Below are 10,635 nucleotides of genomic sequence, written 5' to 3' on the forward strand. Positions count from 1 at the left end.
GGGCGCACAGATGGGAGCAACTGAGAAGAGCGGCAAGAAGAGCCGGAGGCTGTTTTCTTCGCTGCGGCCGTGGAAGGCGACCCGGCGGCTCTGGCGGACGCGCTCGGCTTCCAAGGCTGCGCAGGGTGAGTGTGGGCGCGGCCGCGGGACCTGTTACTGCGCGCCGCGGGCGCCGGCCTTCGACTGCTGGGGGGCTGCGGTGGCCCCGAAGGCCGTAGGTGGCATCTCCCGCTGGGTTCTCGGCCCCCAACTCACCCCCCTGAACTCCCTGGGGCCCACGGGCGGGGGCGACGCCGCCTGGATGTCTGGCCCTGCCTGGGCGACCCTCCACCCTGACCCTTGGCCGCAGGGACTAGACCAGTACCGGAGCTCCCCCGGGGTCGCTCAAAGACAGTCCTCTTCACGCCCCTCCATCCCCCTCCACCCCTGAGCATCTCCCCTTGGCTCAGGTGGTTGCAGCTTGTTTATTTCCCGAAGAAGTCCCTGTGTGTCCGTTTGGCTCTGAGCAGAGAGAATCCGGGGTGCCTCGGAGAAACAGTTTGTATCCCCCACCCCCGAACACCTGGCCCGCACCTGCAATGCAGTACCCTTTGGGGGAATTAATCCGATCCAGGTCTGCGTTTGAGGTCCTCCCTATCTGGACCCACCCCCTTTCCAACCTGTTATCATGTACACTCTAGTAACGATTACCTATTTCCCAAACACATTCTACCTTGTCCTCAACTAGGCCTTCACTCACATGTATTCAATCCCTGACTTACTGCTTTCATTCATTCCAAAATGTTTATTGAGCTCCCCAGTGTGTCAGGGCCGGGAGAGAACCAAATAGACAAGGCCGCAGCTCATGGAACTACTTCCAGAGGGGGAACCGACATAAAACACGTCAGACCGGTAAAAATCCCCATTACAAATTGCCGTGTGTACTTGGCAGGAATCAGATCATCTGCTGGGAGAGGCAAAAAGGTAGAGGGGCCCTGGCTTACATGGAAGGTGGCCAGGGAGGGTCTCTGAGGCGGTGCCATTGCAGTGGAGCCTGAAGACTGATCCGGAGTTACTCCAGCATGGAGCCAGGGTTAGAGCATCCTGCCAGAGGCAATAACAGGTGGAAAGCATCCCAGTGCCTGAGCTTAGCAAGGGGAAAGTAAGGGAGACAGGGCCTGCTCAGGGTCTGAGTAGGATGTGACAAGGAGTTGGGATTTTATTCCAAGTGAGCTGGGAAGGCACTGCACGTTGCCGGCATGTTCTGAGCACAGGGGCCTGATCCGATATGCTGGCTCACTGCGTTCTTTCTATCTGCAGTGGCCATGCGTTGGTCTCTCAGCCTGGCCAATTCCTACCCATCCCTCAGGACTAGCACAAATGCCATCTCCTCTGGGAAGCCTTTCCTGGGGTTCATGCCACCTGTAGCCTCTCTTTTGGAATTTTGTCATCCATAGGGCATTCGTCACTGTTCATCTGCTGTTATAGGTTCCATGTAGGCAAGTTCTCATCCGCTTCATCTTTGCATCTCCCACCAAGCTAAGTCAGGATTTGGTACTTTTAAGATACCTGTTTGCTTGTGTTGTGTGTGTCCTGTCTTGTCCTTTTCATCTGTTTCCATCATGTGAGCATTCTTCTTCCGAGGCTAACATGCCTTGAGCTCTAAAATGGCCGACCAGGGCCAGAGGCAGGCTGCACCAGGGCCCTGTCCCTGGTGTTGGCGTCACCACCCCCCTCCACCCCAGGGTTGTTTGGAAGATTAAATGAATTAATGAGTTAATAATTGTAAAGTGCGGGCACATAGTAAGCATTCTAAAGAGAAATTTGACAAAGGGCAAAAACAATTTTCAAATATTTATTTATTGTGTTAGAAACAAGCTTTTCAAGTTAGGGAGACTCTGTGGCTTGGCATTGTCGTCTTGCGAGCTTTCAAAGGATATATTCTTACTTTTAGTCAGTATGCCAATTAAATTCCCTTCCCCTTGCATCAAACGGTTGCTGAAACTTAGTAGGTCTTTTTTTTTAGCTTGCCTGAGTAGTTGAATAGATTGAGAATTGCAACAAGTATTGCTTTAGTGATACTTACATGCATAATGTTACTACGGGTGTTGTGTGAATGTTTTACAAAAGAGGAATAAACCGATATTCCCACTGCAGTGAATTGGGTGAGGATAAGTTTTCTAGTTTTACAGTTTTTAAACCCAGGTGTATACTGTGTACACAGCCACCCTCTCCTCTTCTCTGTTCCCACCCTAGACTTCACCCGTGGATTCCCAGGGCCCACTGCCATGCCACACCTCTCTTCTTCAGTAGGATCTTGGCTGATCACTGTATTTCCCTATTTCCCCCCACCCCAACCTGGAGATGAGGCCATTAAAATGTCTTATATGATACTTTACAGTTTACAGAATAGCTCAACTATGAGGTCTTGTTTAGATGTTAACAAACCTTGGAAAGAGGGAGGATGGATGGTATTTATTTCCCCCATTTTAGAGATGAGGAAAGTGAAGCAAGAGACTGGGTAACTTGCAGAAGTTCATAGGACTGGTGTGTGGCCGTTTTAGGCCTGGTTATCCACACAGCTTCCTTTCTTCCACGTCAGACAAAATAAACATGTTCCAATATCTATACTCATAGAAGAAAGAAGTAAAATGAATGAATATTATGCAATGAGTAAAATCCATATCCAAATTTTATTAAATTTTCCTTAAAGGTGGCCTGAATTTCTCATGATGATGTCAACATCACTTAGGGCATCTATAATCATATGGTTTGGTGCCAGACAGACTGTGATTTAAAGCTGCCACTGATGAGTGGCACACTAATAAATGGTGTGATCTTGGGCCGGGTGCTGAATCTTTCTAAAGCTCATTTATCTATCATATGTAAGATAGGAATGATATTCCTGTCTTAGGTTACTGTGATGATTAAATGGGTTAATGTATATAAAGTGCTTGGTACATAGTAGCTCACAGGTGGTGGTTATTTTTATTAATTTTCGTCCAGATATTCAACCATATGATCACACCCCGAATATGGGAAGTTCAGTGGGTGGTGGGGTGAAACATGACTGGAAGCTCCTTAGGGGCAGCAGTCCCTTCTGGGCCAACTGGAAGGCCTTCCATGTCAGTATCCTTCTCTCCCCTTACCCCCTTTTTTTCCACCAGGAGATTACAGGTGAGAAGTAGCATAGCTTCTGTGAATCCCTGGCATCGTTTCAGCTTAACATTGTATCCTGAATGTAGAAGATGAATGTAAATATGTTTATTTATTTATTGGGTAACAATACATGAATGGATAAGTAATAATTGAATCCTCTAGGATATATATATATATCGATTCCTTACTTCCTTGCTAACACTCAGTGATGTCTGCCTTTTTGATGGGTATGAAGTGGTACTGCCTGGTTGTTTTATACTGAATTTGACAAAGTCATTATATTGACAAATAATGAAGCTGAGGATTTTTTCATATGAATATTGGCCATATGTGACTAAGACATGTGTGAATGCCTGTTTATGTCTTTTCCCATTTTTTTCTTGGGGTTTGTTTTTTTCTTATCTACTTATAGAAGTTCTTGAAATATTCTAGATACTAATGAGTTATTGGCTTATATGTCCAAGCAACTTTAAAAACTATACTAACCATGCAAGCTGTTCTAAATGAACAAGCTGTGCTCCAGTAGAAATTAACCCCCCAAATTGCTTTCATCTTTTATAGAGAATCACATTTTAGTCAAGTATCAAAGCTTTTAGGCTATCAAGCAGGGAGCAAATAGTTGGTGGAAGTATTTTGTGAGCAGTAGACTTTCCTAGTCCTTGAAATGATGGTAGAAAATGGGTCTTATGCTCTTCCCACCAGAAATTACCTCCCACAAACTGTGGTGGGCCGAAGTGCCCTTGCCTGAATTGAAGTTATTCTTTGTAAAGTCACAAGTTGGAACTGGAGTCAGTCTCCATCAGCAGGTAGTGTTTCCAGGATCAGTTACTTGGAGGGAAGAACAGAACACTTGTCAGGTGACCTGTGGTTTATGCTCTCACTGCCATTTTCTTAACCATATGTCCCTACAAACAAATCACAATGAATGGGGATAATGATCACTACGTAGGGATGTTGGAAAGATCAGATGAGATCATAACTATCAAAGGACCATGTAAATGCAAAGTATGTTTGCTAGGCCCAGGAGAGTAACCAAGCCTTTGCTGGGGTGGGACCCATAACCTTTGGGCCCCATCCCTTCTACTCTCTGTTCTGCATACAGGTGCCTGATTGTAGGCAATGCAGGCTCCAGACTAGCAGCAACAGTCTCTCCAGAACTTGTCAGAAATGCCAATCCCTGGCCCCCCACCACAGAGCTACCCAATCAGAAACTCTGGAGGTAGGGCCCAGCGGCCTATGCTTAACCAACCCCAGCAGTCATTCTGATGTACGCTAATGCTTGAGAACAGCCTAGTGGGATGTGCAAAGGCTTTAAAGACAGTGAATGTGGGATTTTCAATCTTAACTCTCCTATTTGCCAGCTTGTGTGATGAGCAGGTTACTAAGCTGTCTGCCTTCCAGGCTCTCACTGATAGAAGGAAGAGGATGTCACTTCCCTCCCAGGGTTTGTGAGAAGTCAATGACAGGCAGTATCCAGGTTCTGCCACCATGTAGCTGTGTGTCCTTCAGCAAGTCTCCTTTCTTCTTTCTGCCTCAGTTTTCTCATCTGAAAAAGATGGGCTGGGACTTCCCTGGTGGTCCAGTGGTTAAGGCTCCTTGCTTCCACTGCAGGAGGCACAGGTTCAATTCCTGGTCTGGGAACAAAGATCCTGCACGTCTTGCGGCATGTCCAGAAAAAAAAATTACAAAAAAGAGATGGACCAGCAAGTGTTAACATGCATGCTGCACAGCTTATTGTGTGCCAGCTCTTGTCCTAAACATGTGAATATTTTAATTTTGTTTAGTTCTTACAATAACCCTGTTTTACAGTCTATGTTATGAATGAGAAAACTGCAGCACAAAAAGGGTAAGTAACGTATTCAAAGTTACACAACTAGTAAGCTTGGATTCAAACCTAGGCAGTGTGCTGTGAAAGTCCTTGCTTTAAAGGCCATGCTTGGCAAATAAGTTCTCTTCAAATGTATGGTGCTGCTGATGAGAAGAGTGCTTGGCACACAGTAGGCACTGCATGTGTGAATTCTCTTCCCCTTGCCTTGTGGCTTGGCTTCATCAGAGCCCACCCAGCTTTTCTTATAGTCATGCTGCCTTCCTCTGCGGTGCCCCTAATCACAAACCCACTCCCAGGCAGCAGTTTTCTCACTCTAGACATCTCTCTCGCGGCTGAGCAAACCAAACAGAGGCTTGGCTGGGGGAGGACAAAATGTGGTGGTGCAGGTGAAGTCACCCTCCTGTCACCCTACCCTGCCATGTTTGGGAAATGAATGACTAAGCCAGAAGAGGTCCAGGCAAGTTACTGAAAGATCATTAGGTTTGCCTAATTTGAGACATAGCCTCCAAGTCTCTTTTGCTCTCAGATTTCCAAGGGAATGTGAAAGCTTTTTTTGCTGAGTTTTTCTTCTCAGTACAATTTACAGCTGGGCAGTTGAACCCACAGTGTTAACAGCAGCATGTTTTTTTTTTTTTCACTGTTATTTTGCTAGGACAATGAAAAACCTTATTCTCTTTCAATTCAGGGTGTCACTCATTGTTCTTGAAAATTCTTTTTGGTTTTGCTCTCAAGATGGCCTCCCTCCCTGGGGATGACTCACCAGTCTAATGACTCAGAAGTGGCATCTGAGAAGACAAGGACTGGGCAGAGCTGTGAAGGGACTTGTGGCCAGTGGAGCCTGCCTGACGCTTTCCCTAAACTTGGTTATTGAGATGGAGCGTCATTTCCATTAATGGTTGTTGGTACCAGTTTAATAGGAGCGTAGGATCTGCCAGAGACACTGCCTTGTTCTGGAAAGCTCCAAGACTTGAGTTCATCCTTGTTCCTCAACTGTGTGTGGCCTTGATGTGGCCACATCCTTGTTTACTGCAGGCCAGATAAGACTTCTGAGAATTACCAAACACTGCTTAGAATGGCCACAGAATCAAACAGTCTAATGCTTCTGTAAAATCTGTATCATGAGGGAAAATAAAGACTTGTTTTATCTGAAGAAGACCAGATCTCTTTTGACTTAATTTAAAAAATCAAGTAAGGATGAATAGAAAGATAAGCATATATGTGATAAAGCAAATTTAGTAAATATACTTGAAAATGTTTGCCATGCAATTCTTTCAACTTTTTGTATTTTGAACCTTTTCAAAATACAGTGTTGAGTAAAATGCATGTAACCCTAGAAAAGACCACACTCTTGGGAAGAAAATTGTTTCCTTGTTAATATAAATCCCAGCCCCTCTCCCTCTTCCTCAATCCTCCCAGCTTTAGTTTTTTTTTTTTTCTTGGAAAACCTGCTTGATTAAAAGGGGCCTGAAGTGAGCCTGGCAGGGCTTGAGCTGATCCTGTATGCCAGGGCTATATAGTTTTCCTGATATGTAATTCTCACAATAGCCATATTAGCTGTTTATTATTTTCTTCATTTTAAGAGGAAACTGAGGTGCTGAGGGGTATGCTTGATCCAGATCAGTAGGTGATAATACTAGTCTTAACAGCATTTATGGAGCCCTCCCTTTATGCGTCATAGTTTTGTGCTGTGTACTTGACATGCACTGACTTACTTGAGTGACCAGCTTTATTTATAAAAAATGGTACATATATAAATATTCTTAGACATTTTTGCATTTTACGAGGCTGAGGATTCTCGTTGTGGGTTCTGTAGGGGAGGGGCTTTTTTTTTTTTCTTTTTTCTTTTTTTGTGCTCCCTTGAGAGGAGGAGGGTCTCAACCCCCCAGTCCTGGGTTGCTGCCTACGTCCGAACTGATAACAGCGTTTTTCTTAAAAAAAAATAATAATAATAAAAATAAAAGGAAGGAAATGGAAGAAAGAGGCACACTTGAGCCTCATCCTGCCCTAGGAAGTAGGTGCCTTATTGTCTGCATCTTACAGATCAGGGAATAGAGACTGAGAGAGGCGCAGGAACGTATCCCAGCTACCTCAGGAGCCAGGAAATGGCAGAGCTTGTGTTTGGACCCGGCCTCTTCTGCTGTCCTATTCAAACCCAAGCCTTGGCCTAATGGAGTAAATCAGCAAGCCTTGTGGAAAGCTCTTGTTCTGAGACCACAGGCTCTTTAAGAACAGAATGTTATGTTCAACACTGTGTTATTTGTGTTCAGAGCAGTGTCTGGCATAATGAATATTATTGGATGAAAGAGTACCTGGATGGTGGCTCTTAGCACCTCCTTCTTCACCCTATCTGCCCCTAAAGGAGCTCTGAACTGGGCACTTTTTGGCTGCCCTGGCCTTGGTCCTTGGAGATGGAGATGCCTGTTTCTTTGAGGTGATTTATGGGCCAGCCTGGCCCATTTGGTGGGCAGTGAGGAATTCCAGTGAAGGCAGATTTTTCTCATTGGCCTTTTTTTCAAAGATGAGCATAAAGTTATTATGCGCTGTCAAGGAAGGATGGAAAAAAAAAATAAAATTACCCCACACTTTGGAGGAGTCTTTAAATTGTGGCGGCTAGCAGTCAACTCTTGGAGAAGGCAATGGCACCCCACTCTAGTACTGTTGCCTGAAAAATCCCATGGACGGAGGAGCCTGGTAGGCTGCAGTCCATGGGGTCGCTGAGGGTCAGACACGACTGAGTGACTTCACTTTCACTTTCATGCATTGGAGACGGAAATGGCAACCCACTCCAGAATTCTTGCCTGGAGAATCCCAGGGATGGGTGAGCCTGGTGGGCTGCCATCTATGGGGTCACACAGAGTCGGACACGACTAACGCGACTTAGCAGCAGCAGTAGCAGCAGCAGTCAACTCCAGGACCCCTAGTGGCCATGACAAGCTTTTGCTCCATAGCTGTGTTTAACTTGGGCTGCAGTAATGAGCAGGTAAATACTAGCAATTAGTTCTCTTAATGTGCCCAAGTATGTTGATAATTATACTTTATATTTATATAGAACTTGGTTTACAAAGTGGCATGTCTATTCTCTCTTTTGATCTCCTGAACAGCCTGGAATATACACAGGGCTGGAATGATTAGCCCCACTTTACAGATGAGTAAACTGATGACAGAGAGGTTAAATCACCTGCCCTACACAACTCAGGTAATAGTGGTAGAGATAGGCCTTCACCTTCTTACCTCTCCTCCCTCCAGCAAAACTTCCATGTCAGTATTGTACTGGGGATGAAAGCAATGGGTTGGTTTATTTTTTTAAATAATTTTTTATTGGAATATAGTTGATATACAAAGATGTGTTAGTTTCTGCTGTATGGCAAAGGGTGTCTTTCTTTTTGTTGTTCTTCCAACTTAGTGAGGGCCTGGATTGGGTCAGTTAATCTTTCTGAATATCAGTTTACCAATCTGTATAATGGGGAATAAATACTGCCCATTAGTGAGTGCACTTGGAGCTAAGGAGGTTGTGAGAGTTCAGAACTTTTAAAACAATTTCTGAGTGAAGACTTTTGGAAGGGACTGTGTTAACTCTGATCCATTTCCCACAAAAGTATGCTAAGTGGCACCTCCCCTGGCCACGCTATCTAAAAAGCACCTCTTTTACCTTATTATCATGCTTCAGTTTTATTCACAGCATTCACTGCCATTAATTATATGTTTGTATTTATTTGTTTATGACCTGTCTGAAGCCTCCCACCCAAATGTGACAGCCAGGAGAGCAGGTACTTGGTCTGTTTTCCTGCACTCCTGAGTCACTAGCAGGTGGAGTTGTGCCTGGCACTGATAACCATTTGTTGAGTGAATGAATGAAGGGATGAATTGGAGCTATGTAATGATTGAAAGTAAGCTGGAACTGGATGATTGAAAGGTTTGCTTGAGTATTCCTGGCTATCTAACAGAGGGGTCTTGGGTCTGGCTTTCCACAGATCATTTCTGTCTCAGCCATCCAGTGGCTTTAAAGCCTTGAGTACCAACTTACGCCTGGGTGAAATGGGTTCAATAATCTAGGTCCATACAGCAGATATAGGTCATTGTATGGCACTGTATGCTGCATTGTAACAGCTGGTGAGTGGCCTGAAGACTGGGGCTGGTTCTGTTACTGTTTTATCCCCAGTACTTGGCACAGAGCCTGGTCCACAGAAAGGTAAAAGAAATGTTTGCTGAATGAATGAATATGTAAGAAGAAATGGCACAGGGCTCTTAATCCACCGCCAAAATGAAGGTCTCCATTTGAGGATAAGCTTGGTGCATGGCACACACATTCCCCTTTCAATTTGAATCAAATCTCTCTGGAGAGAAGGAGGCACTAAACAGTGCCCTAACCTACTGCAAGGAATGGCAAGCCTAGGCTCCAGATCCAGTTCCATGCCACGTTTTGGAATTTGTGTTTACGTCTGCCTTCATCTCCATCCTTTCCGCTTCAGTATAAGCAAAATTATAACCCAACACACTGACTTGCATGCAATTATCAGAGCCCTGGTGCTCCTCCGTTGAGGGACTTTGTCCCCGAGACTGCTGACTGTCTGAATGACAGATCTAAAGTCAGAGTTGCAGAATCAGCCGGACTTTCCTGCTACTTTGCAGCAGAGGCAGGAGGGAGAGAATGAAAGATTCTGAAAATAAAGGTAAGAGGCTGACTGCAGAGGGAAGGCTAAAAGATGCTAGGGTTAAGAGGTCACTCCATGGACATGCTGAGTGTATATTAAATGGCTGGTTTAAAAGTAGTGTGCATATATTATTTAAAAAGTCTAGTTATATAATAAACATGACTTTTAAAATTAACTGGTTTCTGGTTTCCAAATACTGTGTCATTCAGTTATCCATTTTTGTGCTACTAAATATAACAACATTTTTGCATTCTTCATTTAATCCTGGCTGAGAAACACATATTTACATTTCACAAATTTCCTTATAATAGCTTGCTTTTATTTCAAGAGTGTTCACAGTACTTAATATATAGGTCTTCAATACATTATTGGAATTGCAATATCTGAAATACTTCAGACTTTTTACAGTCTGGGTTCTCAAGAAAAATGTGGGCCAAGAATCCTTTAATGAAGATTCACCTTTTCAGGAGGATCCAACGGGGAGCTGTCACTGACCTTCAGAAGTGTTTATCTTGCAGAGGGATTTTCAGATGCAAACTCTCCCCCCACCCCAACCCTAGCCTCTGTCCCTAGATCCCTGGGCCCTCCCCTAGCACCTTCCCCCTACATCCCCCAATTCTGTTGAGGCATGGGGGAAGACAGAACGGATTTAAAGGAAAATTCAGGAAAGGACAGGGGTCTCTAAAGTGAGCCAGACAAATATTAAGCTCAACAACGATTCTGGAGCATACTGAGGTTTTGAATTCTGAGGCTCCTTACATTTTCATCCGCAAACGGGGGAGGAGCTCTAGAACTCAAGGCTCGGGAGGCTACAGGGCGTACCCCAATCCTGTTCCCAGGAAGGAAGCCCGTCCTTGGTGCTGCGTAGGTGCTGCTCCCGGTTGGGTGCAGGAGGAAGGTGCAGGGTATGCAGGCAGCAAGGCTCCCGGGTAAAGCTCCAGGACAGCCGCCGCGCCATCATCGCGCCACCTGGGCCAGCCCCAGCCTCCCCAGCGCTAATTTTAGGGTTTGCCTGCT

The 10,635-nt window shown here is 45.0% G+C and overlaps 1 protein-coding gene across 2 annotated transcripts in view; it reads left to right on the top strand.

Moving 5' to 3' along the window:
- Nucleotides 1-6: 6 nt before the first annotated feature.
- The window catches only part of DNAJC6 (DnaJ (Hsp40) homolog, subfamily C, member 6), a 177,520-nt gene continuing 166,891 nt past the window's right edge, over nt 7-10,635 (top strand). Inside the window, exon 1 of one of the 2 annotated variants that reach the window (XM_010850261.1) lies at nt 7-125. In XM_010850261.1, coding sequence (XP_010848563.1) covers nt 11-125 — 115 coding nt within the window. In that variant the 5' untranslated portion in view covers nt 7-10. Of the gene's footprint in view, nt 126-7,834; nt 9,637-10,635 lie in introns of those variants that run through there. The other variant, XM_010850262.1, reaches the window with a different exon arrangement.

Source organism: Bison bison, unplaced genomic scaffold, assembly GCF_000754665.1.
Source record: "Bison bison bison isolate TAMUID 2011002044 unplaced genomic scaffold, Bison_UMD1.0 scf7180017864290, whole genome shotgun sequence".
In the NCBI taxonomy this organism is placed as follows: Eukaryota; Metazoa; Chordata; class Mammalia; order Artiodactyla; family Bovidae; genus Bison; species Bison bison.